Below are 26,145 nucleotides of genomic sequence, written 5' to 3'. Positions count from 1 at the left end.
AAAAAAAGGCAGGGAACGGGAAAGTGCCACGCAGGGGGTTAAAATGCAGCAGTAAAAAGGGGATGCAGGCAGAAAAAAACTAAGTAGAGATGGAGCTCTTCCTGAACTACGTCAGGGGAGAGGTTCTGAGCTCAGGAACCCCGCAGCAGCATGGTCACAGGCCTTGAAGGGGCTGGGCACGCCTGCAGGGACAGGGACAGCTTCATACCTGCAGCAGGGACTTCAGGAGCATGATCTGCGTCAGCCGGTTTCGGTTCTCCCTGTCAGGGAGAGAAGAAAAATGGTAGAAGCCACGTGAAAAACAAAACAACCTTCCTCCCACACCCCCAAAGAACAGAGAAGCCTCAAAGGGCAGGAGCAGCGTCCTGGAAGTCACCACTGCACACAGCTGTGCTGTCAAAGTCCCCCAAAAATGAGGGTTTAACAGCCAGTAAAAAGGCTGGCAAAGAAGGATGAAGAAAAAAAGAATTCATCCCAGCTTCGGTACCAGGAACAAGCAGGCACAAAGTGAGCTCAGGAGGAGGAACCACTCCACACGTGCCCGTCCTACCAGCAGCTCCTGAGGGATCCAGGCACCAGATCCAAACAGGTCCCTCGTTTTTAAGCTGCTGAAGAGTGGCAAGATGAATTTGAGCCCTTCCTGTCCGTGGAAGCAGGTACCTTTGCTTCTTACTCTCCTCTCTCTTCTTGCAAAGCCACCGAGCACCACGTTTACACTTCAGGGATGTAAAACTTTCTTTTTAATGCAAAGAGAAGAAATCTTGAAGTCTTTACTGTCTGAACTCAATCTTTCCTAACCTTCTACTGGAAGAAAGGGACACAGGGAGCTCTGGAGGGATTTCCAGACTGTCCCATCACCAAAACCTGCTGCCTACCACCACCCGGGGACTAGGCTACACCCCAAGAGGCAGCACTCCCCGAGGTGGAACCGCAGGCTGCAGCTCGTCTGCAAGCTGCTGGTTGGGTTCACTCAGACATCCATAGCAAGCCCCATCCCTCACATCTCCTGGGATTTAAAAACTCTGCCTGGAGGAAGCTCAGGAGCTGGTAAAGGAGCGGTGACAAACAGCCCGGCACGGCCACAGAAACGCTGAGAAGCGGCTGGTGAATGGCATCAGGGGGCTACAGGCACGATCCTGCTGCTGAACAGCTCGGGGAGCCCAGCACGTCTCTCACGACAGGAATCAGGATCAAACCAGGAGCTACCCCCACGTGAGAGAGGAGCAGAGCACGTCTCCCATCAGCCCGAGCCTCTCTGCCACACAGAAACAAGTGGGAACAGCCTGACCACACTCTGGGGATAAATATAGCCAGGAAATCTGTTCGCTCTTTACCTCCACGTTTCAGCGCTGATACCCTCGCTCCAAATAGCTCTCAGATTCGGCTCCAGCACTCCTCAAGGGGTTGTGTTGTTTGGGTGTTTTCCTTCCCCTCTCTTCCCCCGCAGCCTGGTGTACCCGCTGCCTACCACGCCGCAGCAATAAAAGCCTGGAGGCAGCTCGGAGGGGCCAAAAACGGGGTGGGGAGGCAGCAGGGAGCAGCTGGCCCCACGAAGCCATAAGCTTCTCAAAAAAAATAAGCTCCTCAAAAGCCACGGCTGCCTCGCTGCTCTAAGCACCCCGTCTGAAGTCACTCCCCTGAGTTTTATTCTTTCTCCCCTGCTAATTTTGGACGGCACCCCAGGGCAAACAAAGCTCCTTACCCAAATCTTTCAGGTGCCCAAAGAAAAGCAGAATTTCACTTTCCCCCTTAATGTGTTTCTAAGGACCTCAAAACCTGGTAATCATGGCTGCAGCAGACAGCAAAGCGTTTTGAACAAGGATCTCGTGTTCCTCAACTCCCCTTGGTGGAAGATCTTGATGCCCAGGCTTTCCAATAACGGAAATAAAATGTTGAGATAAAATAAAATATCGATAAAATTGAGATCATATAAAATATTGAGATAAATGGAGATCAAATAACCCACCTCCCACCTCGTCCCCAAAAGTGGGAAGTTTCAGGAGCTCCCCAGCACTTCCAGCCCCACGTTCGAAGCCTTTTGCCTCCAGGCACGGGACAGAGGAAGGAGAGCAGGGCAGGGGGGAGGAAGAGGAGGGAGGAAGGCACCCGTTCTCACCCAGCTTTGCCAGCCTCGATGGACTGCTGCGAGGACGGCAGCGGCACCTTGTTCATGATGAAAACCATCACCTCGGACTGCTGGTACGTGGGCAGCGTGCTGGCAAAGGACCCTGAGGGGACAAGGACACGCTGAAAACTCGTGAGGCACAGCCCACCACCCACAGGACCCGCTGCCCTAAAAGTAAGAGGGCTGTGGGGTCGGGCAGCCCACCCTGCTCCGATCCAGCCCTCAGCCAGGCTGGGATAAGGAGAAAGCCTCCCCAGATCTGGTACCTGCAGGCAGATTTTCCTCCAGGTGATGCAAAACCCATCCAAGCAGGAGGAAAAGCCCCAAGCTCAGGTTGAGAGAAGCCAAGCCCTGCCTCCAACCCCTTTTTTTTTTTTTTTTGGGTACATCCCCACCTTCACCAGCTCCAGCAGGCTCCACCTGCCCTCTCCTCCTCCTTTCCTTCCTCCCTCAGGGTCTCCCACCCGGGGAGAAGCACGGGCTCTGCCCTCACACCGCAGCTCCTCCGGGGATTGCTGGGGCTGCGATGCCACCTGGCGATAACCCGCAGCCACGCAAGGGATAAATCCCACCTCCCGGGGCTGCTTTTAGGACGGGGGCGATCCCGTTTCGCCCTGAGATGCAGAGGCAGAAAGCTCCCACCCCAGCACAGCGCCAGGAGCTGCAGGAAGCCCCACCTATGGTTTTAATGACGGCCTCCTGGAACATCCTCTCCTCGTGCTCCTTGATGATCTTGGTGCTGACGCCCGCGGTGCAGTCGTAGCTCCCCGTCAGCGCGTAGTCGATGCTGAGCCGCAGCTGCCTCAGCAGGGTGTTAAACACCTCCAGCACCGTGGGACCTGCGAAGAAAAGATGGGTGAGCTGGGCCAGAAGAGAGCCGTGCTTCTTCCCAGGGAGCTGGAGCCTCTAATTTCCCTAAGGATGGTGTGGTTTACGTCTCCTATTACCCCATAAACAGATTGAAAACCCTTCTGGAAAAAGGCACGGTAAGTTTTAAACCAACTGGTCAAGATAGGAGAGAAACAGACTTCTAGGGGCAACAGCAGCTCGGTGTATTCAGGGCAAGCCCCAGAAAAAGAGCCCTGAAAATCCCTTTGCCCCCGTGCATGGAAGTGAGGGCTGGCATCACATCCAGCTGCCTAAAGCCAGCCCTATGTGGGTGTCGTGCTCCGGTACGCCGAAATAGCACCCAAAAAATCCCCAGCTCTCCTGGATGCTCCGGACCAGATCCCTCAACACCAGCTCACCCCAGAGCCCACCCCAAACCTCCAGCAGCTCTACAGATCTCCCACCGAAACACAGGGGCAGCAGAACGGGCGGAGAGGACGGATCCGTGCACCCACCTACAGATCCCGAGGCTGCAATCACGGCTGCCTCCGACAGGACCTCGACGATGCCCGCGCGCACGGTGGCCGCGCTCTTGCTGTTGGCATCCAGGTGCCCCAGCAGCTGCTGGATCACGAGGTGAGAGTGCTGGGGCTGGAAGGGAAACGTGAACATCAGCGCAGGGGCCACGTGCAGGAGGCAACGACCCGCTCCTGTAACCCCACGGAGCCACCGAGGACAAATCCCGCCCGTGTGCCCAGCTGTGCCGAGTCCCTCGCCCTTTCCAACGCAGCTCCGGATGCAAAACGAGAGGGCACCCCCAGAGGAAGTCGTTTTTACAAGAGCTCGGAGCAATTTGCACAGGAAAAATGATCTGAAGAGCGGTTGAGATCGAAGGAAATCGTGACGATTAATCCTGGGGATTTCAGGGAGAAGGGTCCCGCTGAGTTATTGTGACCCTACACCTCCAGCAGGCATTAATGGGATTTTATAAAATCTAGCAGGGCTGTAAAGGATTTTAGGCAATTTGCAGGATTAGAAACATGAAATGAAAGTGGGGGGATGGCGATGTGCTTGTCAGAGCACTGCTTCTCCAAGCAGGGCTGTGGTTTGGCCGAGTCCAACAGCAAAGCAAACTGCCAAGGGGGTGAAATGGGGCAGCCCCGGCACTGTGAGGAGTCAGCACTGTGCCCATCATCACACAGGGACCCGTGCATGGAAAAAAAAAAGGACATTTTCCTTCACTTTGGGGGTTACCTAAATGGAAATTCCACAGCCAGGGCTCCCAGTGAAAAGGGGAAGAGTCTGGCAGGCTCTGTCCCTGTCTAAGGGCTTTCCACCCTTCCTTTTATGCAGGGACAGGGAGCTGGGGTTCCTTTCCACGGCAGTGATCTGGGAAGAGGCAGCTCCCCCCCCAAAGCCCGCCTGCTTCCTTCGGAGCGTTTCACAGCCTGCTGCCAACCCGTCTGATTCAGCAGGGCTTTGCTTTCTGCCGAGAGGGAGGCAGGCAGCACCCTAAAACGCACCCGGGTGGCACCCAGCATTTATCTGGGGGGTCCCCAGCCCACCCTGCCAGTCTGCAGCCTGTTTCGGGGCACGTTTGGGGGCTGGATCCATCGCAAGAGCTCGGTGTCGGCGCCGTGGGGATGCAGCAATGCGGCAGCTGCTGCGACTCAGCCCAGCCCCAGCCTCTGGCTGGAATCCCCTCAGTTCCCCACCTGGATGGAGTACATGATGATCCTGAAGCAGCGGGTGGCAAAGATCTTCGGCTCCCAGAGCGAGTGGTTATCCAGGTGGCTGGGGAGAGATGGAAATGAAAGGGGACGGTAACTGCAGGCCCCCCAAGGCACGCAGCGTCCGGGGACAGCCAGGAGCAGCAGGGAGCAAGCGACGTGGGTGAGAGCAGGGACACCAACTGCTCTCTGAAGCCACTTTCCTCAGCAACAGGTTATCTATCCGGTGCCATTTTCCCTCAACGCATCCGAAAAGGAGAGCCTGAAGCCCGCTCACCACCTCCAGCACGCCTTCACCCCAGCTCCAGCCCTCGTCAGCTGCTTCTCCGTGCCCTCGTGGCGAAAAAGGAGGCCCAACTTACATGAGGACGGGTTTGATGGCGTTCTTGATGTTGCCGTACGCCGCCCGGCCCAGCAGCTCCCTCAGGCACCTCTCCGCCAGCTCCGTGGGGCTCTCCTTCTCCTTCTCCGTGGCTTGCAGCGGCGAGGGGGAGCGGCTGTGAAAGCAGAGGAGGGCGACGAGAGTGGAGCCGAGCGTGCAGAAGCAGCGGGGGGAGAAGAGGCAGGGAGCCCAGACGGGGAGGGGATGGAGCAGAACGCTCGTGGGATCCGCCCCGAGCCCCTGCTGCCACGGGGCTGCCCCTCGCGCGGCAGCAGCCACGCGTCACCCTGCCAGGAAGGCATCGGGGCACAGCCCAGGCATAAATTGGTGCTGGGTTTGAGCCAGATCGGAGGGCGCTGCAATTACAGGGATCCCAGGGCCCCCTGGATGTGTTGGGATGGCCCCGTTCCCAGCCCCACGCCGTGTCAGGCTGCAGGAACAGCCCCCACGTCCCCAGGACTGGAAGGAGACTCAGTTATCAGGATGTTATCAGTCTCCCAGGGAGGGACGCAGCCTCCCAGAGGAGGAAGAACAAAGCAGGCGGCGTGGCGCAGCACAAATCTCGCTGAACACGCACGCCCCAGAGGGGATCCCTCCCTTTTTCCACGCTGGGGCCGTGTGGCATGGCAGGAACACAGCAAACGCCTTTTTTCCACTCCAATGCTTCAGTTCACAAGAAAAAAGGGGATTGCATCCGGCCAAAAGCCGCCTTCCCAGGCCTGATCTCTCTCTCCTAAGCTTCAAAAGGAAAATCCCAGGAGAAATCCGTGCCTGCTTCCCCACTCTGTGCTTCTCAGCTGAGCGAGTCCCCTTCAGACACGCAGCTGGTGGCAAGCAGGGAGCCAGCAGGGGGTTATGCCACAAGAACGGAGGGGCAGAGCTCTATTTCAGCTCCTCACATTCCTCTTGCCTGGCCGTAACCTAATTGCTCAGGTAGCATTTCAGCACAAATCCTCGCAGGGGTCAGCCCACGGAGCAGGCAGCTCGGATCCTTCGCAAACAGAGCGTGTCCTCACTGCAGGGATGGTGCTGAGGGCTCTCCTCCACAAGAACCACGCTGCCCTGCAGTGGCTGAGCCAGCAATCACCTTCCCAGCGCCAGGTACCGGGCAAAGCTCCTGCCATCTGCATCATCCTCCAGCAAGGACACTCGCAGGGCTTCCCCTTTGACCACCCGCAGCTTTTTTTTACACCAGGTGCAGGCACAAAGCAGCCCACGGTGTCCCCCCAAAAAAAAAAACCTGGCTGAAAGCAGCCCCGAAGCTGCTGGCAGAGCCCTCACCTCTCAGCCTCCTCCACGTGCTGCAAGTTGAAGAGCAGCGAGGGCACGATTTTGTCCATGTGCTGCGGGTCCCAGATGTTGGCCTGGAGCTCGTCGTTCACCGTCTTCCTCACCACCCCTTGCAGGCCTTTGATGCCAGACATCCGGATCCTGGGGGACAAAGCGACCTCAAAAGGTTACCCGTCTATATCCGTAGATAAAACCTGACATTTATAGACACACACATACACACAGGGGTGAAATTGTACAAGAAGTTGGAGAAAAGGTGCTGATTTCTGCCCCGCAGGAGGGGTTTACACCGATAATGCCCCAATTCTCAGCTCTGGGCCCGGTACACCCCAGGGATGTCACTCTGCCCTGCATCCCACAGCTTCAGCTTCCTATAAACCAACAGATCCAGGCAGGAAAGGCTCTGAATCAACCCAAATTGTTGTGGCAGCAGCAGGCGGCTCCCATCCACAGCCTTTCCTTCTCCAGGCAAGCTGCAGCCACGCTCTAACCCAGATGGAGAGGTGGCACCGGCCTCTCCCAAGGGATGGATTTGGTTCTGTTTTTTACGAAGGGTTTTGGTGCTTTCTCTGGTCCCAGTAGCCACACCACACCCCCAGGGATGCTGGATAGCAGGAAACCAAGATGTGCTGTGACACCTGTGTCTTTTCTGGGTCCAGAGCTCTTGACCTAATCAACAAAGTCAGCAGGAAAAATCTCCCTGCGCAGCTAAGTCTGAAACCAGCCCCTCAAAACCTTTTGCTAGTGCCTAAGAAAGACAGAGAGCAGAAATAAATGCGTTGAGTAACCTGCTCTGAGGGTTCCCTAATACATCTGCAGACCCAATCGAGGCAACGATCTGCCCACGACACTGTTTTTGAAGGGCCACCGAGCAGCAGCAAGGTTGCGGGAACGCCGAGCCCTCCTTTTTAATTACAGGAGAGGCCGAATTTCCTCCTGCATCAGCAGGGCCCTAAAAGTCAATCGGAAATAATGAGCCTTCGCCATTGCTTCCTGATTAAAGAAGCGACCTGCAAGTCTGTGGTGGTGACAGGAGGCTGGAAGTCCCCAGAGAGGAGCTGAAAACCTCAAAGGTTCAGGGTTTCAAACCTCAGGGGCTCACCCCTCTGGAAAAGGGCCGGTCCCTGGTACTGCAGCTCCAGGAACAGCACCAGCACAGCACCAGGCCGTGCAGAAACGCTGCCTGTCACCCTGTTTTCACTTAAAAATCGCCCCTAGCAGCAGCCACGGGTGCCACAGTGCTGTGCCATCAGCGCCTCGCGGGGAGGCACGCAGCCATTTCAAGTGCTGGGCCTTTTTCAACACGCCAGCGCGAGCTCTGGCAGCAGTAAACAACATTAATCTGTCTGCTTTCGTCCTAATTAATCCCCTCAGGGTACGTTTCCCAGCGCAGCAGAGCCGGGCGGTGCTCAGCGCCGTCTAGAGACACGGCCACCTTTCAAGGTGGAAAATAACAGCCCGCAGCTGCAGGAGGCACTTTGTGGAAGTGCTTTCAATTCTGCTAAAACCGGGCTTCTTCCCGGCACCAGCACCTTTTGGAACTGGGAAACGGGGTCGTTTCCTTGCCTTCTTCTCTGAGCTGTGGCACAGTCCTAGAGCAGAGGTGAGAAATGCTTAGGGAGGCGCTGAGGCAGCTCAGGTGGGCAGCCTGCAGGTGCTGCCTGCCCACGTTTTGCCCCAAAATGAGAAGTTTTCAAGCGTGCTGTGCCCAAGGGCGCGTTTGTCCCTTGTCGTGTGCTCACAGCAAGGCAACGCCTGGGCGGAGCTGGCCCTGCTGCCAGGGCAGAAAATGCAAGCTGGCTTTTCTCACGTGTTGCACTGCATTTTCTACGCTTGTTTCATCCTCCCAGAGAGCCAGCAGGGCTTAATGTTGGGAAAATAAATGAGGGGAGAGAAGAGCGGCCGATTTTAAGCCTGAAAGCGCCCAGCTCTGGGGAATCGCAGCACCAAGCAATCGGTCCGTGCAGCCTGCTCCCAAAATGAGGTGTTTTTCCAGGAAAAAAGCAAAGGCTGAGGGCACAGGGAAGGCCCCCAGCACACTCGTGGCACTCACTTCGTCCGGATCTCCAGGTCGTCGTGGCTGGAGTGGCACATCTCGCTGAAACGGGAGACGAAGAAGTCGTAGCTGCGGTGGTAGGAGGGGGTGTCCTCCTCGATGTTGGCAAACTTCACGAACTGGGAGGGAAGAAACAGAGGGTCAGCAAGGAGAAGACGACAAAAAGAGTCTCCAAACGCCTCTCCAGACCAGCAAACAGCCCCCAGCTTCTTTCCAGCCTCCCAGCTGGCACAAAAACCTTCTGAGCTTTCCCAAATGGGTGAAAACAGCCTGGGGAATGACAAGGGAACAGCCCAGGTCTGCCCGCAGCACCCAGCAAACCAAAGTCCTGGCTGTGGTTTCTTTCTGTTTTTGGGTTTTTGTCTTTTGGTTTTTTGTTTTTGTTTTTTTTCCAGCCATCTGACCTCACAGATCTGGGGCTGCAGCTTTCAAGGAGAAAATTTAGGGGGGGGGAGAGAAGGGATAACCACGTTTTCGAGCTTTCTTCTGACTTCATGAAGTCATTCAAAGGGTCAGGCAGGAAGGGGAGAGCTCGGCTCCTGCACTCACGCCGACAGGAGTAAATAAAAAAGGGCAAAAACGGTAAAACGTTTGTAGCACGAGAGTGGCCACAAAATCCAAGGCTCAGGAGCCGGTCGGTAAAAGCGCTCTCTGCCAGGCGAGGAAAGCAGCCAAGAGACACAGAGAAACCCCTGGGCAAGATCCAAGCCCTCCGGAAGAGGTTTCAGGATGGCTGTGATCATCCTGGGAGGCTCCAACTTACCTCCGGGGGGTTATAGGTCCACCAAGCACCTCCCAGGTGCTGCGTGGTGCCTCCTTCCTCACCCTACGGGCAGGCTCTCCTCTCTCCTTGCTCCCTGCGTTTGCCAGCAGCCAGCCCTGCCACGAGAGCAGCAGGGAAACGGCCCCTGGGGTCCCTCTGTCCCTCTGCCCGTCCCAGCTCTTGTCACCCAGGGCCGGGCAGCGATCAGCACGCTGCACCAGGCTGTGAATAATGTCAGCAGCCAAGGCTGGCTCCGTACCACCGAAGGAGCTGGCTCAGCCCTGCCAGGAAGCGTTCCCAGAGCGCAGGGACCGGCTCCGGCTGATAAACTCCCTCTTACCAGCAAAATGCAGGGCTGTTACATAAGGAACCTCTGTACCAGGCAGAGAGCACAACGTGGTGGTTTTTTTTTGTTGGTTTTTGTTGTTTTTTTTTTTTTTTAAGCTCGTGGCAACTCCACGTGCAGCCGGAGGCGAGGGCAGGATGCGCAGCGAGGAGCAGGCACCGGGGGAGCCGTCCCGAGCACCCCACGGCCAGGAAAAGTTGTGAAAAAGGGAAAAAAAGGGCACGTCCTCAGCAAAAGTGGCTGAGGTTGGCAGTGAGCTGAGGACTGTGCGCCCCCCAGCTGCTGCTGAGCACCTCAGGGCACTCAGCTCACGCACAAGGTGCCCACCCCGGTCCCACTGCCAACCTGTGCCCCGGGGCAAAAAACAGCCCTGGGACAGGGATGGAAAAGTCCCAGCGAGAGTTGTGCTGGCAGGGAGGGCACCAAACCTTCAGGGAAAGAACTTGGTGTGAGATCTGTCGCTGAAAACGAAGCTGAAAAGCTGCTCTGGGGCTCCGTGAGCCATCTCCACCGCCAAAATTTAAGACCCTGCACCAAAACGCTGCTCCTGCTGTGGTTTGGAGGGCTGTGGGGCTGGGCAGGGGTAACGCTGCCACCCAGAAATGCAGCAAAGACATCAGAAGAGGCACATGAGGAAGGGGGAAGAGCTGTTTAAACGCCAGATCCAGCACGGTTCGAGGAAAAACAAAGCAGGGAGGAGGCCGAGCTGGAAATTAGACGGTTCCTACCCAAAGCAGGGACGCTGCCCGGCAGCCTCCTAACGAGGATGAGGAACCAAAGTGGATTTGAGCTGCCGCTCCATATGTTCACCCCGGGGATTATAGGAGGGGGTTGTGGGATCCCAGGCTGCTGGATTGCTGCTGCTGCTGCTGTGCCGGGTCCTGGCGGCCTCTCTGCGGCTCGTGGCGAGGAGGGAGATGTGTGGAAGGAGAGATTTCAGGGAGAATGACTCACCGGGAGCAGGTTTCTATAAACAACCTCCTCCCGCCTTCGCCATCAGCTCCCTTATTGTGAAGGGCTGCTTGAGACAGCAGCCACTAATTAAGCCCGAGCCCGAGGCACATTCCTTGTTAGCAGATCCAGGGAGAAGTGGCTCCTTATCCTTACTCACTTCTCCACCGGAGCCCGCGAGGTTTCTCTGCTGGTTGCCCTCCAAACGCCGCCACCCTCCAGAAAACCAAAAGGGAAAAGCCACTAAATGGTCCTTCCTCACCTGCGCCCCTCGTTACAGCATCCCCCACCGAGGGCTGCCCAGGGTTAAAGCACGGAAAAAACGCTGCCTCCTGCTCCGGGGTCGGGGCCAGGACCCCAAAATCTCTGCTGGGCATCGTGAGCCCTTGCAGTGAGCACTCAGGGGCTGGGCAAGGGGATGTTGCACGTGTTTGGAGGCAATGCTGCAGCACAGCACAGGGGGTTTTGTTAGCAAGAGAACAGCTGCTCGCCTCTGGGCTGGATCCAAGCGCCCCAGGCACATCTCGAGAGGTTTGGAGAGCTCAGAGGGATGAGGGTAGTGCCTGGAGATCCTGCTCCCATCCCCAGGAGCTTCCCCAGGCAGCTCCTGCAGCACACTTTGGGGCTTGTAGTGCCATTGTCACAATAAAACCACCAGGTTAAGGTGCTGTTGGCAGCAGGCAGCCCTGCCCTGCTGAGTTTTTGATGCTCCTGCTCCTCCCCGAGCTGAGGATGAAGAAATGGGTTTGCAGCTCCCATCTCAGCTGGGAGCAATCAGCAGCCAGGGAGAAGGGGGGGGGTGAGAGGTCTCTGCTCCCATCACACAGCAGAGAAAAATAAAAAAAAAGAGGGCTGAGCTGTCCCTGAATTGCTCAGGCACTAAAGAAAGCATCTGCCTAGCCCACCAAAGCAGGCTGGGCTTCACCTAACCCCTCTTTTTTTTTTAGCTACACCCAGTACTCCCAGTAAAACCAGCAAGGAGCAAGCTGTCTCCCAGCAGGGTGGCAGCTCACAAGCATCCCCACTGGCTGGGATCAGCAGTTTGGATGTTGTGAGGACATCACCTCGCTCATTTTATTTTAGGCTGTGACTGCTGCATCCCCGGCCTGGCCAAGCCATTTATTTGCTCTGATTAAGCCAGGCCTTTTTCCGAGCACAACGAGCTCCCCAAATCCTCCAGGGATCATCCTAAATCGGGCTATTGTCTGAAACTGCTGACAGCCCCCGTCGTGTCCTCAGGCTCCTCTTGGAAAAGAGGGATTTGAGAGCTGGGGGGCACAGCGGCAGAAATTGAGGGATGCGAGCACTGCTGGGGGCTCAGAAAGCTCACCCATCGCAGGACGCACGCGGGGGGACACCCCAAACCCTCACCCACATCCCCTCGCCCCCGTCCCAGGGCCGCAGGGACACCAGGCAGGGCTGAAAGCCGAGGAGAGGGGCAGCAAAGCGCCGCCGCCGCCTCCCCCCCGCGCTGCTACCCACCGAGTTGGTCCCCAGGATCTGCAGGTTGGGCTTCTCCGACTCCAGCAGCTTCGCCACCATCTTCAGGAAGCTCTCCACGAAGAGGTTGATGCTCTGGCAGTGACAGGCCATCAGGAGCTGGTCCAGGGCCTCCATGGCGATGCAGACATAGCTGGGAGAGGGCAGAGGGCAGGGTGAGCACGGGCGCAGCCCCACAGCCCTCCCTCTTCCTCCCTTCTCCCCAGTAAAGCCAACCCAACGCCAACCTTCTGCCCCAGACGACCCAACGGGGAAAAGTTTACATCCTAAATAGCTTCCAGAGGTTGTGAGGTGGCTCCCAGCATCCCTCCTCCTAAGGAAAATTTGGATGTTCCAGGATCAGGGCTGCCAGCAACACCGTGCACCCCTCCCTGGGTCCTCTCTGGGCTCCCTGTGCCTTCACCCGGTCTTTATATCCCGTGAGGAAGTGCTGGCATAAAAGCGAGTTCAGCATCGAGGGCAGCAGCCCTCGCAGATCCAGCCCTGGCCAGGGAGAAAGGAGAGGATGAGGCCGCAGTGCTGGAGGAATTACTGACGTGCTCCAAAAAATATTCATATTTCAGCACAGCAAAGTCTACTCGCAGGACCACCGAGGTTCCTGGGCTGAAAAACATTTCCTCCAGCAGGAGCTGGATCCGGGCTATTTCTTCATCCGTTCCTGCCACGCTCCTGCCTCCAGAGGAAGCTGGAAAGCCTCGTGCCCAGCGCTGAATCTCACTCAGGTGCCCATCAGGTGGCGAATGATGACGCAGAGGTTGCAGGATTTATTGGGTGTCGCTGCACATCTTCGAAAATTGCCCTCTCACGGGAAGGAATAAGTCCTAAATTTCCAGTTTTCGGCTGGTAAAACGCAGCAGGACTGATCTTTTCTCCCGAGGCCCCAGGAACTGGTGAAACCTGGCTGCGTGCTCGAGCGGAGCCTGTCCTTTGGACGCCTCGACGAGTTACAGCTTGTCCAGGTACTGTGAAAATCAGCAGCCGAGCGTTCCTCAGTCTGCCAGGCTCTGACCCATCTGTCAAACTGGGTTAAAAACAGCCCCGAGGGAAAAAAAAGGCATGGAGGGGTGACCAAGAAGCAGCAGGAAGCACCACGCTCCTTTCTGGTAGGAAAGGAGGCTGGAAACCATGCCACGGGGCCGATATTATCGCGACAGGGTGACTCCTCTCGTGGGGACGTTTCAAATTAGGCTTCAAAACTTAGCTTGTACACGTGCAGGACGGGGAGGGAACGCATCCCCCCTCCCGAGGCTTGTGATTTGATGTCAACCCCCTCCGACAGCCTTTTTTCTTCCCGACGTCAGGAGCAGAGCCCCGTCAGCAGCCGCCGAACACCAGGCAGGGTTTTGGACGTCCCGTCACTCCCGGGGACGAGGCTTTGAAGGTTTGCCAACCTCCACGCTTCTGAGGCAGGCCGCCGGCTCCTCTTCCCCCGGGGATGAAAGGCAAGCTGGGGCTCAGCACCACGCAGCCGAGCCGTGGCTTTGTTCAGCAGACAGCGAGGATCAAGCCGGGAGCTATTTCAAAGGGAAGGAGCCCTCCCCAGCTCCCCCCTCCTGCCCCGTGTGCTTCAAATCAGGGCACTCGCGCTGGTTCACAGCCAGACATCCACCCACGGGGGGGTTTTTAGAGGCCAGGAGGGTGCCGCAGGCTCCTCCTGATGTCCCAGAGGGGTGCTGGCAGGGACAAAGGCTGTGCACACACAAAACCCTCGAGGAGAGGCACCACAACCCCAGGGAAATGCTGCGTGGCCCCTCGCGACTTTGCCAAGAGTTTGCACATCCCTGCGGGCTGCCACCTCTCCCTTCGGGAGGCAGGAGTCCCTCTGCAGCGTCCTAAAAGCTTCGGGACACCCCGGAGCATGGACCAGACACGTTCCCCTAGCCCAAAACCCCGCTCTTATCTTCTGGCCTGACTTTATGCTGATAAGAGAGGGGGTAGAAACAGCCCTAAAGCCCTCACCCGTATCGGTGCCGGCTCACGTCGCGGATGAGGCGCTCGGAGAGGTAGGCACCGATGCGATCCAGCTTCTCCGGGGCCGACAGGGCGTAAAAAGTCAGCTTCTCCATGTTGGTCTTCACCAGCCCATCCTAAAAGAGAGCGAGGCAGGGCAGCCAGAGCCAGAAAGCATCAGGAGCATCCGCAGCAAACCTTGGTGGTGATGGAAGAGGCCCAGAGCACCCCGGTCACCTCCTGGTGCTTCCCCACACGTTGAAAACTGGGGAACACAAACGAGGGCTGCATTTCGTCCTAATTTAGCACCTTTTGACGTGCCACAGCTGAGGGTGACCCTGGTGGAAACCCCCACGCCGTGAGCGCAGCACGAACCGTTTCGGCAGCATCTCGGTTGTGAAATGGAGACAAAAAGCTGAAATTTGGGGTGCTTCAGGAGCAGCTGGAAGGCCCTGGGCATCCCCAGCTCCCATTTAGTGGGGAAGCAATCAGGGAACTGAACTTTCCTGCACCCAGGCAGCTTCTGAGCTGAAGCTTTAAGAGGATCCCACTCTTAGAAGCTGCTTTTCCTCTCCTGCAAGGAGGGACAAACGCCTCCCCACGCGGTTTTACGAAGCCAGAGCACCCCCCAGCCTCCCAGGAGCTGTTTTGGGCAGGTCCCGTCGCATCCCCGCAGCCCCACAGCTGCACAAAAGCAGCGCCTCGCTTACCTCTGGGTCCTCGGGGAAGATGTTGTCCACCAGCCTCTTGTAGCGGGGCCGCAGGGCGCCGCAGCAGCCGCACACACCTGGGAGAGAGGAGGCAGAGCCGGTGAGCAGGGATAAAAACCCTCAGCCCCTGCGTGGAGATGCCCTTGGTAGGAAAACGTCCCCGGATTCAGCGGCACCGGCTTGATGCCAACCCAGTGTTTAGCGGCCAAAAAAAAACACAAAACCAGGAAAAAAAAAAAAAAAATGCAGCTGAGAGGCAGGGATTTGGCTGTTGACCAGCACCGTTTGACGTCGGAGCGCAACCGATTTGCTCCTCTCGCCCAGGGAAGCAGCTCCCCGATGGGGACAGTCCCCTCGGATTTGGGTTTCTGGAACTCAGGAGATCTTCTGCGGGTCCTCAGACCAAGAGGGAGAAGGAAGAGAGAACATCTCGTTGCAAAATACGGAAGGAAAATGGAAATTATGGAAGGAAAATCCTCTTCGCAGCCCCCAAGCTGAGCACCACCAAGCCCCCCCGACTCTCCCCCTACCTCCGGGCTGTGGGACAGCAGCCCCTGTACCCCACAAGGACCCCAAGCATCCCGTGTGCCTCACGGTGCCACCCCACAACCCACGGCACCGTGCTCAGGGTAAAACCACCCAGAACTGGGGGCAGGAGCTGGGGGTTACCGCACGCAGCCCCTCTTTTTGGGGTGCCTCAGCCATCGCAGCAGCTCCTCTCCCCAGGCACGAGCCACGGCCTCTCCAAAGGCCAAAATGCATTTTGTGGGGCATTAATTAACCTCTCCTTGATTAGGAGCAAAGCCCCAGCCACCAAACATCCCGAATGTGGCTGCTCTGTTTTTGGGGAGCTGCTAAGGGGGAAGGGATTCACTGTAACCTGGGTGCTTCTCCCTCTGCCACATCACATTTCTGCAGAGCACCCCACCCCGCCGGGTCCCAGCGACCCCATAAACCCGGGACCACCAGCTCACCCTATAAAATACCCCGAGGGCTTCCCCGTAAGCGACCCCATTAAATCCCACAGCCCCGCCAGCAGTTATCCCACCCCCAGCAGCGAGATTTCGGAGCGTGGCTCAGGGTTAACCCTGGGAGAGCAGCCAAGCTGCCACCCTGGCCCTGGTGAGCGAAGCCAGGAGCAGACCCAGCGCGGATCCGTCGATAATAATTACTTAATTAAACCCCGGTGCCTTCCCTCTCACCCGACGTGACCCCTTCTTCTCCGAGCACAAGGATTTTGAGGCCTCACCTGCAGGCAGAGCAGCAGCAGGACGGAGATGAAGCCCCTTGGAGGGGGACCAGGCACTGAACCCCCCCCCAGGGGGCATTTTGAGCTCTTTTGGGATGGGAAAAGCCAGGACCCTGCTGCCCAAACCCTAAAACCATGCCAGGGCAGGATCCCTCACGGCCCAGCTCCAGCCAGAGGGAGGACAAAGCCTCGTTCAGGGCACGATTCTCTGATGCCTCGCACGAGGGCTGAGCTCACTGCAGCTGGGTGCTCATCCCCCTGCCTGTTTGCAGCAAACCAGGAGGAACTTTCCCGTCCCAAATCCCTGCCTTCCGTCTGCTTGAACCCAGACTGGGTGGAGAAACGCGTGCACAGACAGGGGGGGAGTGTAAAAAAAATCTGTAAGAAACCGGAATAAAAATAGCACGGAGCTTGAAGAAAACAGAAGGTTTTGCCTCGCTTTACTTCCCCTCCCCTAAGGGCTCTCCAGAAGAGGAAAAAAAAAAAACAAAAAACAAAAAAACAAAGAGTCTGGTCCCAATATCTGCAGAAAACGTCCCCAAACGCTCCAAATCTTCGCGCCAGGGCTGGCGACAACCCCCCGTGGCCAAGAAGAGCGGCTCCCCTCTCCCAACCCCAAGCCAGCACCCCAAAAAGAAGCGAAACGGGGCAAAGAGGGGAGGAGAAGAAGCGTACCTGCTCCGGCCACGTGCAGCATCTCCCAGGAGCAGGCAGGGCCGGCGGCGCAGAGCTGCAGCGCGGGGCTCAGCACCCAGCTGCTCAAAGCCATCGCGGCCGGGGCGAAGGCGAGGGGCTGGGGGGGTCGCTCTCGGCCCCGCAGCGCCGCGAGAGGAGGCAGAGAAGCGGCGGGGGCATCGCTGCGGGGCGATGCTCAGCCGGGGAGCGGGCGTTTCAATAAATAAGGGAGCTTTCAGCGCGGCTGCTGAGTCACCGAGGCGGCTCCGATGGCAGCTGGGAACACGGCGCTGGCTCGGCTCCGCCGGCGGGGGTGGGTGGGTGGGGAGCCGGGGGGTTTGGGGAGCAGCTTTCGGGGGTACGAGGTGCAGGGGGTGGGTTTGAAGAGGTCCCCAGGGCCTGAAGCTTGCCCCTCGTTAGCGCTGCTGGCTAACGAGCAGCACGGGCAGAGATAATGAGGGGGAGGCTCGGCGGGTCGCGGCTGAGCCCAAAAGATGAGCCCAAAAGATGACCCCAAAAGATGACGACCCCAAAAGATGATGGGATGGGGAAGGAGCAAGGATGGACCCGCGCGGTGCCGTGTGCTCTCCTCCTGCCGGCAGCCACAGACATCAATTTTCTTCAAAAACGGGCAAACTGACGCACAAAGAAACACAATTTGACCCCCTCCTTGTGGGGGAACCCACAAACTTGGGGCTCCTGCCGGCACCCCGAAAATGTGTGTGATGTCGCGGGTGTCACCTCTGCCTCGCTGCCCCCCCAGGGTCACTTTTTGGGCTCCTCCTCGCCGCTCTCAGGTCACGTCCGTGCTCTCACTGGGGGGTGAAGTGAGCCAAAAGGGCCTTTTGCTTTGATAGATCCGAGAAAATCGATCTAATTGGGGATAATTATAGGGTCCCAGCTGCACCGGGGGCTTTTGGGATGGCAGAGCAGCCAGAGGAGACCGGGACACAGCCACACACCCTCCCACCACGCGCTGACCTCGACCCTTTCCCCACAAACCCCCTCCCCTCTTCCTATTTCAGCGGCACGCCGGCGACAAACCCCAACAGAAAGCCTCCCAGACGCCTTACGCAGAATTTACTTAATAAGGGCACTCCGGCTGATTGCAAATAAATCTTAATTAAATCAAGCAAAATCCCTCGTTAAATCTAATACGCCGCGAAGGTCGCTCGCTCAGCTCCGGGTAGGAAAAGGGGCCCGGAGGCAGGGAGCACGGCGCTGTCCCCACACCCCGAACCAGCCACCTTCCCCTAATCCCCTTAGCCAAATCCCATTTACGTGCCTGACGTGAGAGCCTCCTCTGTGCCCGGCTTCCAGCTCCCTCTTTGCTTTGGGTAAACCTTCCTGGGGCACAGGATGAGATCTCCGAGGCATGGTGATGGGAGAAATGTCACCGAGTGATATTGGGGCTGGCCCGGAGACTTTTTGGTCCCGGTCCCTGTAGGGTTGGATGGAGCTGGGAGCCCCAGGTCACGTCAAGAGGGGAGAAATTATCGGGGAAGGTAAGAAATCAGCAATTTGCATCCCCATGCAAAGGAAGAGCAGCCATAAAAAGGTGAGCGACCCTCCCCGACACATCTAATGGGGCAGGCAGAGCTGGGGAAGGGGATAAATGCGGCTCAGCCCCCCAGTTCTGCTCGTTAGGGGATGCCCTGATGGTAATTAACAGCTCCCGAGCTCCCCAAAAGGCTCGGGCTGTGTGGCTGCAGCTTGCTCCCTGCTCCTCAGTCGCCGCTCATCCTTCAGAGGGCATCATCAAAGCGTCCTGTGAGGAGAGCCAGCCTCGGGCTCTGAAGGCTGGATGGAAAAGCCGTGAGCAAAAACACTTCGGGAGACAGCAAAAACGCTTTGGGGGACAGCAAAAACGCTTTGGGGGGCGTTGCAGAAGACCCAAAACCTCTGACCACAGCGAGAAGCAGCGCTGCCTGCAGGGAGCCACATCTCCAAGGGCCTGAGAAACATTTCCAGGCACTGGCAGCAAATAAGAAATGAGCCGAGGCACCAAATGCAGCTTTAAGGACCCCACAATATGCAGGGGGACACAAACCAGCCCCGCTGGCAGCCCGCACCCCTTTGGCCACCCATTTTTTACGCTTCACCAGCTCAGCCCGCCGGCCCGACACCCCAGCAGGCGTGCCAAGCTCCAGCAGCAGGCAGATTAATTAATATTTCCCTGCGGTGATTAAGGCCGGGCATTAAAACCACACTGCACGCGGGGGAAGCCGCGCGTTGAGGGCAGGGAGCTCGGTGCCACGGACCCGGCACGCGGGGAGGAGAGGAGAAGGGGAGTTAAGCGCCTTAAGGGGCGGCCGGTTTCATTACACAACGCAGGGCAGAGGGAGATTTGGGGGAGGAAAGAGCTTAAATAGCAGGAAATTTCACTCAAAACGCCGGCCCCGGCTAGCAGCAGGGCTCCTCGAAGCGAGACGCTCACTGGGCACGGCGTGGATGAGGTGGTTTTGGTCCAGGTCCTGCACGCAGAAGGCAGCCTCCAAAAATCTGCTTGGTTAAGAGCTGGGTTAAGGTCCACAGCCTCCAAAAATCTGCTTAATGAAGAGCTGGGTTTATTCTGCGAGCCCACACGGCACAGAGGACACGGGAAGGTTTGCAAGTTGGGAAGGGTTTTAAAAAAAAAAGAAAATAAGAATGATTTTTGAGTGTTTAACAGCAACGCAGCGAGGTTTGATGGGAGCTGCTGACCAGCCACGTTCCCGTGGTTCCCCATTTCCTCAGGATTTGCTAAATCAAAGCCCGCAGCTTGGGCAGAAATCGTAACCAAACAGCCTCACAGAGAGAGAAGTGAGATGAAAGCACCGCGGCCACGCTTTCCTCCACCCTTTTCCTGGGCTGGTGGCAGCCCCCGCGGAGGGGGAACAACTCCGGGCACCCCGAGAGCTCGGCGGCGTCTGCTCCTGCAATTAGCGCTTGTGCAACAGCACCAGAGCCCTGAAGCTGTCGGGCTTGATGAGCTTCGAGGCGAGCCATGCCAGCTACTGGCCTGGCACCGGCCCCGTCCCTCAGTGCAGATGTCAAACTCCGCCAGATGTCGTTTGGTTTGAGCCCAAAATAAAGCCCTGGCCACGACCGCAGCCCTCGAGGTTTTAGTACGAAGCAGCTCGGGAAAGCCTCCGGCACCACCAACAGCCCCTTCTCCTCCGCGGGCGCTGAATTAATTTGCGGATCGTTTAGTTAAAAAGCACAGAAGAAGGGGGAAAAAAAGAGAAAAGAGAGAGCTTAATTGCACTTCACGTTCCCCTGCTGAGCCATCCGGGTCCCACCGAGGGCGATTTATTCAGCGCAGAACCCATCGGCTGCTGGCTGGGGCTCAGTGGCACGCCGGCAGCCCCAGACGGCTCGCAGGGACCTCGCTGGCGCCCACCCGTCGGCGCCGCCTCCTCCCCGGGCAGCCAAAAAGCCTGGTTCCCCCTGCTGCCGAAAAAAAAAAAAAACAAAAAAAAATAAAAAAGGGAACCTCTATTTCCAGCTCCTCTGGGGTGGGAGGAGGCAGCTCGTGCCGGCACAAAGCGCAGGGAGGGAGCGTGGTGGAAACAAACCCGGTGGCTGCCCGGGTTGGGTAGGGCTCCCGAGGCCGGCCGCAGCTCCAACGGGGCTCCAGGGCTGCCAAAAAGGAGCAGGGGATGGTGAAATCCCGCTGGGAAGCCCCCACGGGACCATAAAATCCATCCCATGCCCGGCGTTCCCGGCTCTCAGCCTACTCTCTGCTTGTGAAGCCGTTCCCGGAGCCCCTCAGCGGCACGGATTGCAGATTGAAGCCTCGGCGCACAAAGCAGGGCGCAAAAGCGTGGGTTTTCCCCAAAATTGGGATCAGAGAGCCCCCCAAAAACAGGGCAACCCTGTTCGGCAGCACCCCAGCTCCTGTGGCATGAAATATCCCGAGGAGAAGCTAATCCCTGAGCTCGCATGGGAGGTGGAAGAGCAGCCTGAAGGCCGGGCTCACAAATCCACGCGACGCCGGCTGCCCAGGCTGGGCTCGGAGCTCTCAGTTCCCATATTTTCACCGAAGGCTGGGAAAGGAAACCAAAAGCGGGGAGAAATCAGGCAGAACTCCCCCAAAACCTCGCCTCGGCCACGCGAATGCCAGTGCTGTGGGATTAGAGGGATGGAGGCACGGGGCGGGAGGGCATCACGCCCCCCAAACACCTCCCCGGGAGGCAGGCAGATCCCAAAAATGCTCTGCGGGCAGGACGCCTGCCCCAAAATTCCCCCCCCAAACCCTAATCTAATCCCTCCCGCAAACCAAGAGCTGGTTAAAAGAGAGATTAAAGAGATACGGATAATCCCCTGCATCCCCACTGCACCTTGCAGCCCGAGCATCCCACGGAGCCCTCTGCCAGCTGCTGGAAGCTTTCCAAGCCCGCGAGCTGCAGCAGCGCCCGGCTCCGGGCGAAGGGACCGAGCGTTTGTCCTCAAATTCACATTCAGGTCCCCTGGGGACGCTCTGCCCTTCCTCACGCTACATCCCGGGAGGAAACCCGGCGGATTTCGGAGCAGGGACATCCCCTAAAGTGTGGGTTTTGGAGTGGAGGCACCCCCCGAGATGCTAGAGGAGGAGCTGGGGGTAGATTTGGCACGGGGGCACCTCCCTGCGGGCATCCGGGGGCCGAGCACGCCGCAACCCCAATACTTTGGGGGCTTTTGGGGTCTCGCCGCTCCCTTTTGGGGCGCTGCTGCCATCCGTGGCCGGGCTCTGCTACCGGGGGCAGCAGCCAGGGCTCGTGGCAACCTCACCACCAGCTGCCCCAGGGCGAGGAGGGGAAGGAAACGAACCCCCCCGGGGGTTCTGCGGGTGGAAAAATACCAGCTGGGAGACCTGAATGACTCAACGGAGGCAGCACCGTGACGAGGAGAAGGGAGGAAAGGAAACCGAGCGTCCCGCCTCGGCTTCCCTCCCCGCAGGGTTGGAAAATCCGCTCCCAAACCCGCAGGCTCCGCTCCTATTCCTGCTGTGCAGCAACCCCAAAACGTCCCAGCTCCGTGTGAGCCCTAAAATCGAGCACCCCATCACGCAGGAGGGGAGGGGAAGCCCCGTGCCCACGCCGCACTCACCCCCGGCACCGCAGCTCCTCGCTGAGAAGGGGCTCAGCCGGCAGCCACCCCACAAACGGGGGGCTCCGGGGTTGGGGTTCCCATCTCTGCAGCGCCGACGGCCCCGGGAAGGATGCTCGGGGAGCGGGGAGGGAGGATTTAAGAGCCCGCTGCCACCCCCCGAGCCCTTCCCAAAAATCTCCCGGCAGCTTAGCGCAGCCCCCGGCGGAGGGGGGGCGGCCAGCTGCTCGGCCAGCTGCTCCCCATTATGCCCAGCATCACCCCGCTGGCTTTGGGGTCATGGGGGTGTATATAGGGCCGAGCTCTGCGTCGGGATCAGCAAGTCCCCAGTATGGCAGCTGGGGGTGATTTATAGGGACAAATCTCTCCTGGTATGGGGTATGGGGTTGGGGGGTGTGGGACACCTCTCCCCAGGTAACCAGGTGGAGCTGGAGAGCCCCACACAAAGGACTGGGAGATTTCCCCTATAATCTGGGGTCAGCGGTCCCACAAAGGAGCTTTCCCTCTCTGTCCCAGGGAGGAGGCGACCCCAAGAACCTGGGCTGCTGATGTGGTTAATGGGGAGGGGGGAGGTTAAAAGATCCCCCCCTCAATGCCCCACTGATAAAGGGGGCGTACGGCCCTTTATGGGACCACCCTGTGTGTCCCAACCCCAAAGAGAGGTCACCCGCAGTAACCAAGGGGATGTGTGGCCCTATATGAGACCAAAGTCCCCCCCCAGGCCCTAAAAAGCGGTCACCCCCCAAAAACTGGGGGCGTGCCCAGGACGGAGGTGCCCCCATCCCAAACAGGAGGCACCCCCCAGCCACTCTGGGATCACAAAGCCCTATATAGGACCGAGGCTCCCCCAAACGCCCCCGAGGGGGGCACCCCGCAGAAAACAGCGTGGTGCACGGCCCTATACAAAACCAGGATCCCTCCACCCCAAAAAGGGGACACCCCCAGCAAGGGAGGGGTGGGGATCCAGGCCCGGTACAGGACGAGCCCCCCCCAAAAAAACACCGGAGCGGGAGCGCACGGGGTAGGGGGGCTCAGAGCCTGGCCGAGGTGCCCTAAACCCAAATCGGGGGTCTCGCACGACCCCCGCCCGGTTCCGCAGGCACTCACCGTACATCGCTGCTGCTGGCCCGGCTCGGCTCGGCTCGATTTGCCGGCCGGGGGCGGCACCAGGAGGGGAGTGGGGGGGGGCGGCACCGCAGCGGCTCCTCCCGCAGGCACGGCTGCAGCGCCCGCCCCTGGCACGGCTGGGCTCGGTTCAGCCCGGCCAAAACCCCACTAAAAGGCTGGTGCCCCCCGCGTTGGGGTTGGGAGGGACCCCCAGAGACCGTAGGGTCCGTCCCCTCTGCCTGCTCGCAGGGCAATTAGGTGTTAATTAAAATATTTTGGGGAGTTGAAGCCGCGCTGGGGGCTCCCCGGGTGGTGGAGACACGTTCCCTGGGGATTTGGGGGGGGGGACACGCGGTGGCTGGCACATCGAGGGGCTCCTGCTCAGCCCAGGGTAAGTCAAAAACCTAAAATGTGGGGTAAAATGTGGTGAGGAGGGCAGAGCAGGAGCCAGACATGGCAAATCCTCCTGCCCCACACACCCTCACCCCTTAGTTTGGAAGGATTTGGGACCAGCAGCTCGCTGCAAAGGGCCACGGGGGTCACTGGGACAGTGGCCCTTTGGGGACACGGTGGTAGCCACAGCCCCAACCCCAGTCGCCACCAGGAGCCCCGAGGTCCCCTCAGCTTTGCCCCAAAACACCCAGGGCAGCTGCGAACCCCTAAATCTGTCACCACTGGAGAAACCCCACAGAGCCTCAACGAGCCAAGCCGGACGCGAGCACCCTGCCCTGATTCAGGGTGCGGGTCCAGGCTGCCTCCGGGACCTTCCTCCTCCTGATTTATGGCACCAGACGAGGATGGAGAAGGCTCAAACCCTCCCCACCGCCAGCACCGCCCCCGTTGGGCCCTACCTGTCATCGCCACGCTGGGTCGTGCCACCACGGGGACCCCGACGCACTCCAGCCTCGCCCTGAAGGGTCCCTCACGGTCACCAGCTGGGATCCAGCCGACCTCCAGCCTCTCCCCCTGCCAGCAGGGGGGAAGAAACGCCAAATTATTCGGGGATAGGGTCAGGACGAGTGGCCCCGTCCCCACTTCGGGCTCAAAACCGTGGTGTTGAGCTCAGCACGGCACGTGGGGCACCGAGGGCTGCTCAGCTCCGGGCCCTTGGGGACTTGTGGTGACAACGGGGAGCCTCTCACCCCGGCCACCTCCTTTGTCAGGCACGTCCGTGTGTCCCCGGCCCCGTCTGCTCCCTCCTTCCTTCCTCCCGCAGCTGTTTCCATGGACACGGAGCTGCTGCAGCAGCAGCAGCCGCAGCGGGGTCGCCGGCACCGAGCCCTGCAGCCCTTCGCCAGCCACGTGCCAGGGGTAGAACCGAGCCCCAGACCCACAGGAGGACTCCCCGGAGCTGTTCCTGCAGCCCCCTCGGGGTGTTCGTGGTGGATCTCCCACACCCGGATCTGTTCTGGTGCCCACAGCGGCCCCGTCGGGCTGTTCTCGTGCCCTGATGCTCCTCGTGGTGCTTCTTGCACAAGGATCCCCCTCTCGGGCACGAGGATCCCCGAGGAAGTCGCTGCGTGCCCAGCTGCGAAGCCCAGCCCAGAATTAGTGAATTATTGCGTTTGTTGTCATTAAGACCCGGGTAATTGCACTACTGCTCTGTATTTATTACTGCTCCGTTATTGAGAGATAAATCATTTATCCCTAGAGCTGTTGGTATGGTGTCTGGTACCGTATCCCAGTCCCTTATGCTGCCTGGACTCACAGAAGACGTTGGTGTGGTGTTAAAACGACCTCCCTCCACCTCCTGCCCCTATACAGAGGGGCTCCAACTCTCCCAGCCCAAAGAAAACCCCACAGAGGATTTATATCTGGTCGTAAAACAAGGGAATAAAACAACCTTTCTTCGTCCTCTGTGCCAAACAAAGGACACGGTTGAGCCAGGCTGGAAGGAAATCCCAATTTCCCCCTTTCTCACACCACTCTGCTCCCAGAGAGGTTTCCAAGAACCATGAACATCCCTATGAGCAGAATTAACTCGACGTGGATGCGTAGGACCCACGGAGAAAGGGTTAAAGGGACGGGCTCGCAGCACCACAGAGCGTTGTGCCTGCTTCCATCCAGCGGCCGGACAGCAGGAAGATGAAGCACGAACGCAAGATAAAGAACAAACCTCAAGATAAGGTGACGTGAAGACGAAGAGCAGAGCCAGAGCCATAAAACACCCCGAGCCGTGTAACAGTGGGGCGCTTTCGGCAAAGATTTATGAGAACAGATAACGAGGCAGCAGGTTCCCAAACTGCCCATAACAGATCTGTCAGTGCAGCTCCTCGCTGCCACTCAGGAGGAAGCCAAAAGGGGCGGCGAGGACTCAACACCCAACGCCCCTCGTCCATGGCACGCACCAGGGATCCCCACCGCAGCCCCGGTGCCTGTGAGGAGGTGGTGGCAGTGCGTGCAGCCAGTGTGTTCCCTAATTTTGTACAATAAAATCCCTTTCCTCACCTTTCCAGGTGCCCTGACACCCCCTGTTCCAGACAGGAACTCTCAAAACCCGACACGTGCTCCCAGCAGGAGTTTGGGAGAGGAAAACCCTCTCAGGTCCATCTCTGCTGTGACAACAAAGTCCCAAAGAGCTGAGAGGTGTTCAAACCATGTGGACCCTGCCTTGGGATCTCCTGACCACGAGGTGGTTGTGGAAAGGGGGCTCAAAACCCCCAGCAGCTCCTTATGAGCCACCTCTAAGGGGGATGCAGCCCTGCTGGTGTCCATAAATCCCCATCTCACTGGTGCCACCCAGACTGGGGAAGGTGCAGTCGCAGAGCCGTCGTGTCCCCCTCCTGTTACCTTGTCTTCGAGGCATGATGCAGGGCTGCTCCTTCCCATCAGGCCCTAGAACGAGCAATTAAAGCTGTTAATTACAACACAGCGCCCTGGGGACGGCTGCCCAATGGCCCCTAACCAAGACCAAACCCTGCTAACAACATCACCACCAAACCCTGTCCCCAAGCACCACGTCCAACCTCTCCTTGAACACCCCCAGGGACGGGGACTCCACCACCTCCCTGGGCAACCCGTCCCAAGGCCTGACTGCTCTTGCTGAGCAGAAATGTCTCCTCATTTCCCACCTGAACCTCCCCTGGCACAACTTGAGGCCATTCCCTCTGCTCCTATCACTGGTTACCTGTGAGAAGAGGCCGACCCCAGCTCCCCACCACTTCCTTTTCAGATGAGGCTCAAGATTTCATCCAACCTGGCCTCAAAAACACCTCAGGGACGAGAAATCCCTGGGCAGCCCCTCAGCACCCCCTGAGGGAAGGATCCCTCACCCCCATAACCCAAACCACCCCCTCGGCTTTAAAACCATTCCCCCTCCTCCTACCAACACCCGACTGACCAAAAACCCTCCCCAATTCTTTTATAAGCCCCAAGGAGCACTAAAAAGCTCCAGAAACGGCTCCAGGCGAGCC

At 58.5% G+C, this 26,145-nt stretch overlaps 1 protein-coding gene across 5 annotated transcripts in view; it reads right to left on the bottom strand.

Annotated features, from left to right (window-relative positions):
- The window catches only part of EFR3B (EFR3 homolog B), a 33,846-nt gene extending 7,747 nt beyond the window's left edge, over positions 1-26,099 (bottom strand). Inside the window, exons 1-13 of one of the 5 annotated variants that reach the window (XM_082757018.1) lie at positions 26,073-26,099; positions 25,523-25,567; positions 14,632-14,708; positions 13,931-14,058; positions 11,954-12,104; positions 8,409-8,530; positions 6,347-6,496; positions 5,046-5,180; positions 4,669-4,747; positions 3,469-3,604; positions 2,803-2,964; positions 2,117-2,228; positions 209-260 (exon numbers count right to left, since the gene is read on the bottom strand). In XM_082757018.1, the coding sequence (XP_082613144.1) occupies positions 209-260; positions 2,117-2,228; positions 2,803-2,964; positions 3,469-3,604; positions 4,669-4,747; positions 5,046-5,180; positions 6,347-6,496; positions 8,409-8,530; positions 11,954-12,104; positions 13,931-14,058; positions 14,632-14,708; positions 25,523-25,538 (1,320 nt within the window). In that variant the 5' untranslated portion in view covers positions 25,539-25,567; positions 26,073-26,099. Of the gene's footprint in view, positions 1-208; positions 261-2,116; positions 2,229-2,802; positions 2,965-3,468; positions 3,605-4,668; positions 4,748-5,045; positions 5,181-6,346; positions 6,497-8,408; positions 8,531-10,248; positions 10,428-11,953; positions 12,105-13,930; positions 14,059-14,631; positions 14,709-22,732; positions 22,782-23,583; positions 23,699-25,522; positions 25,978-26,072 lie in introns of those variants that run through there. The other 4 variants (XM_082757019.1, XM_082757021.1, XM_082757020.1 and 1 more) reach the window with 4 other exon arrangements.
- Between the last annotated feature and the right edge of the window lie 46 nt (positions 26,100-26,145).

This window comes from Aythya marila (assembly GCF_965140915.1).
Source record: "Aythya marila genome assembly, chromosome: 3".
In the NCBI taxonomy this organism is placed as follows: domain Eukaryota; kingdom Metazoa; phylum Chordata; class Aves; order Anseriformes; family Anatidae; genus Aythya; species Aythya marila.
This window is presented reverse-complemented; position numbering and strand designations above follow the sequence as displayed.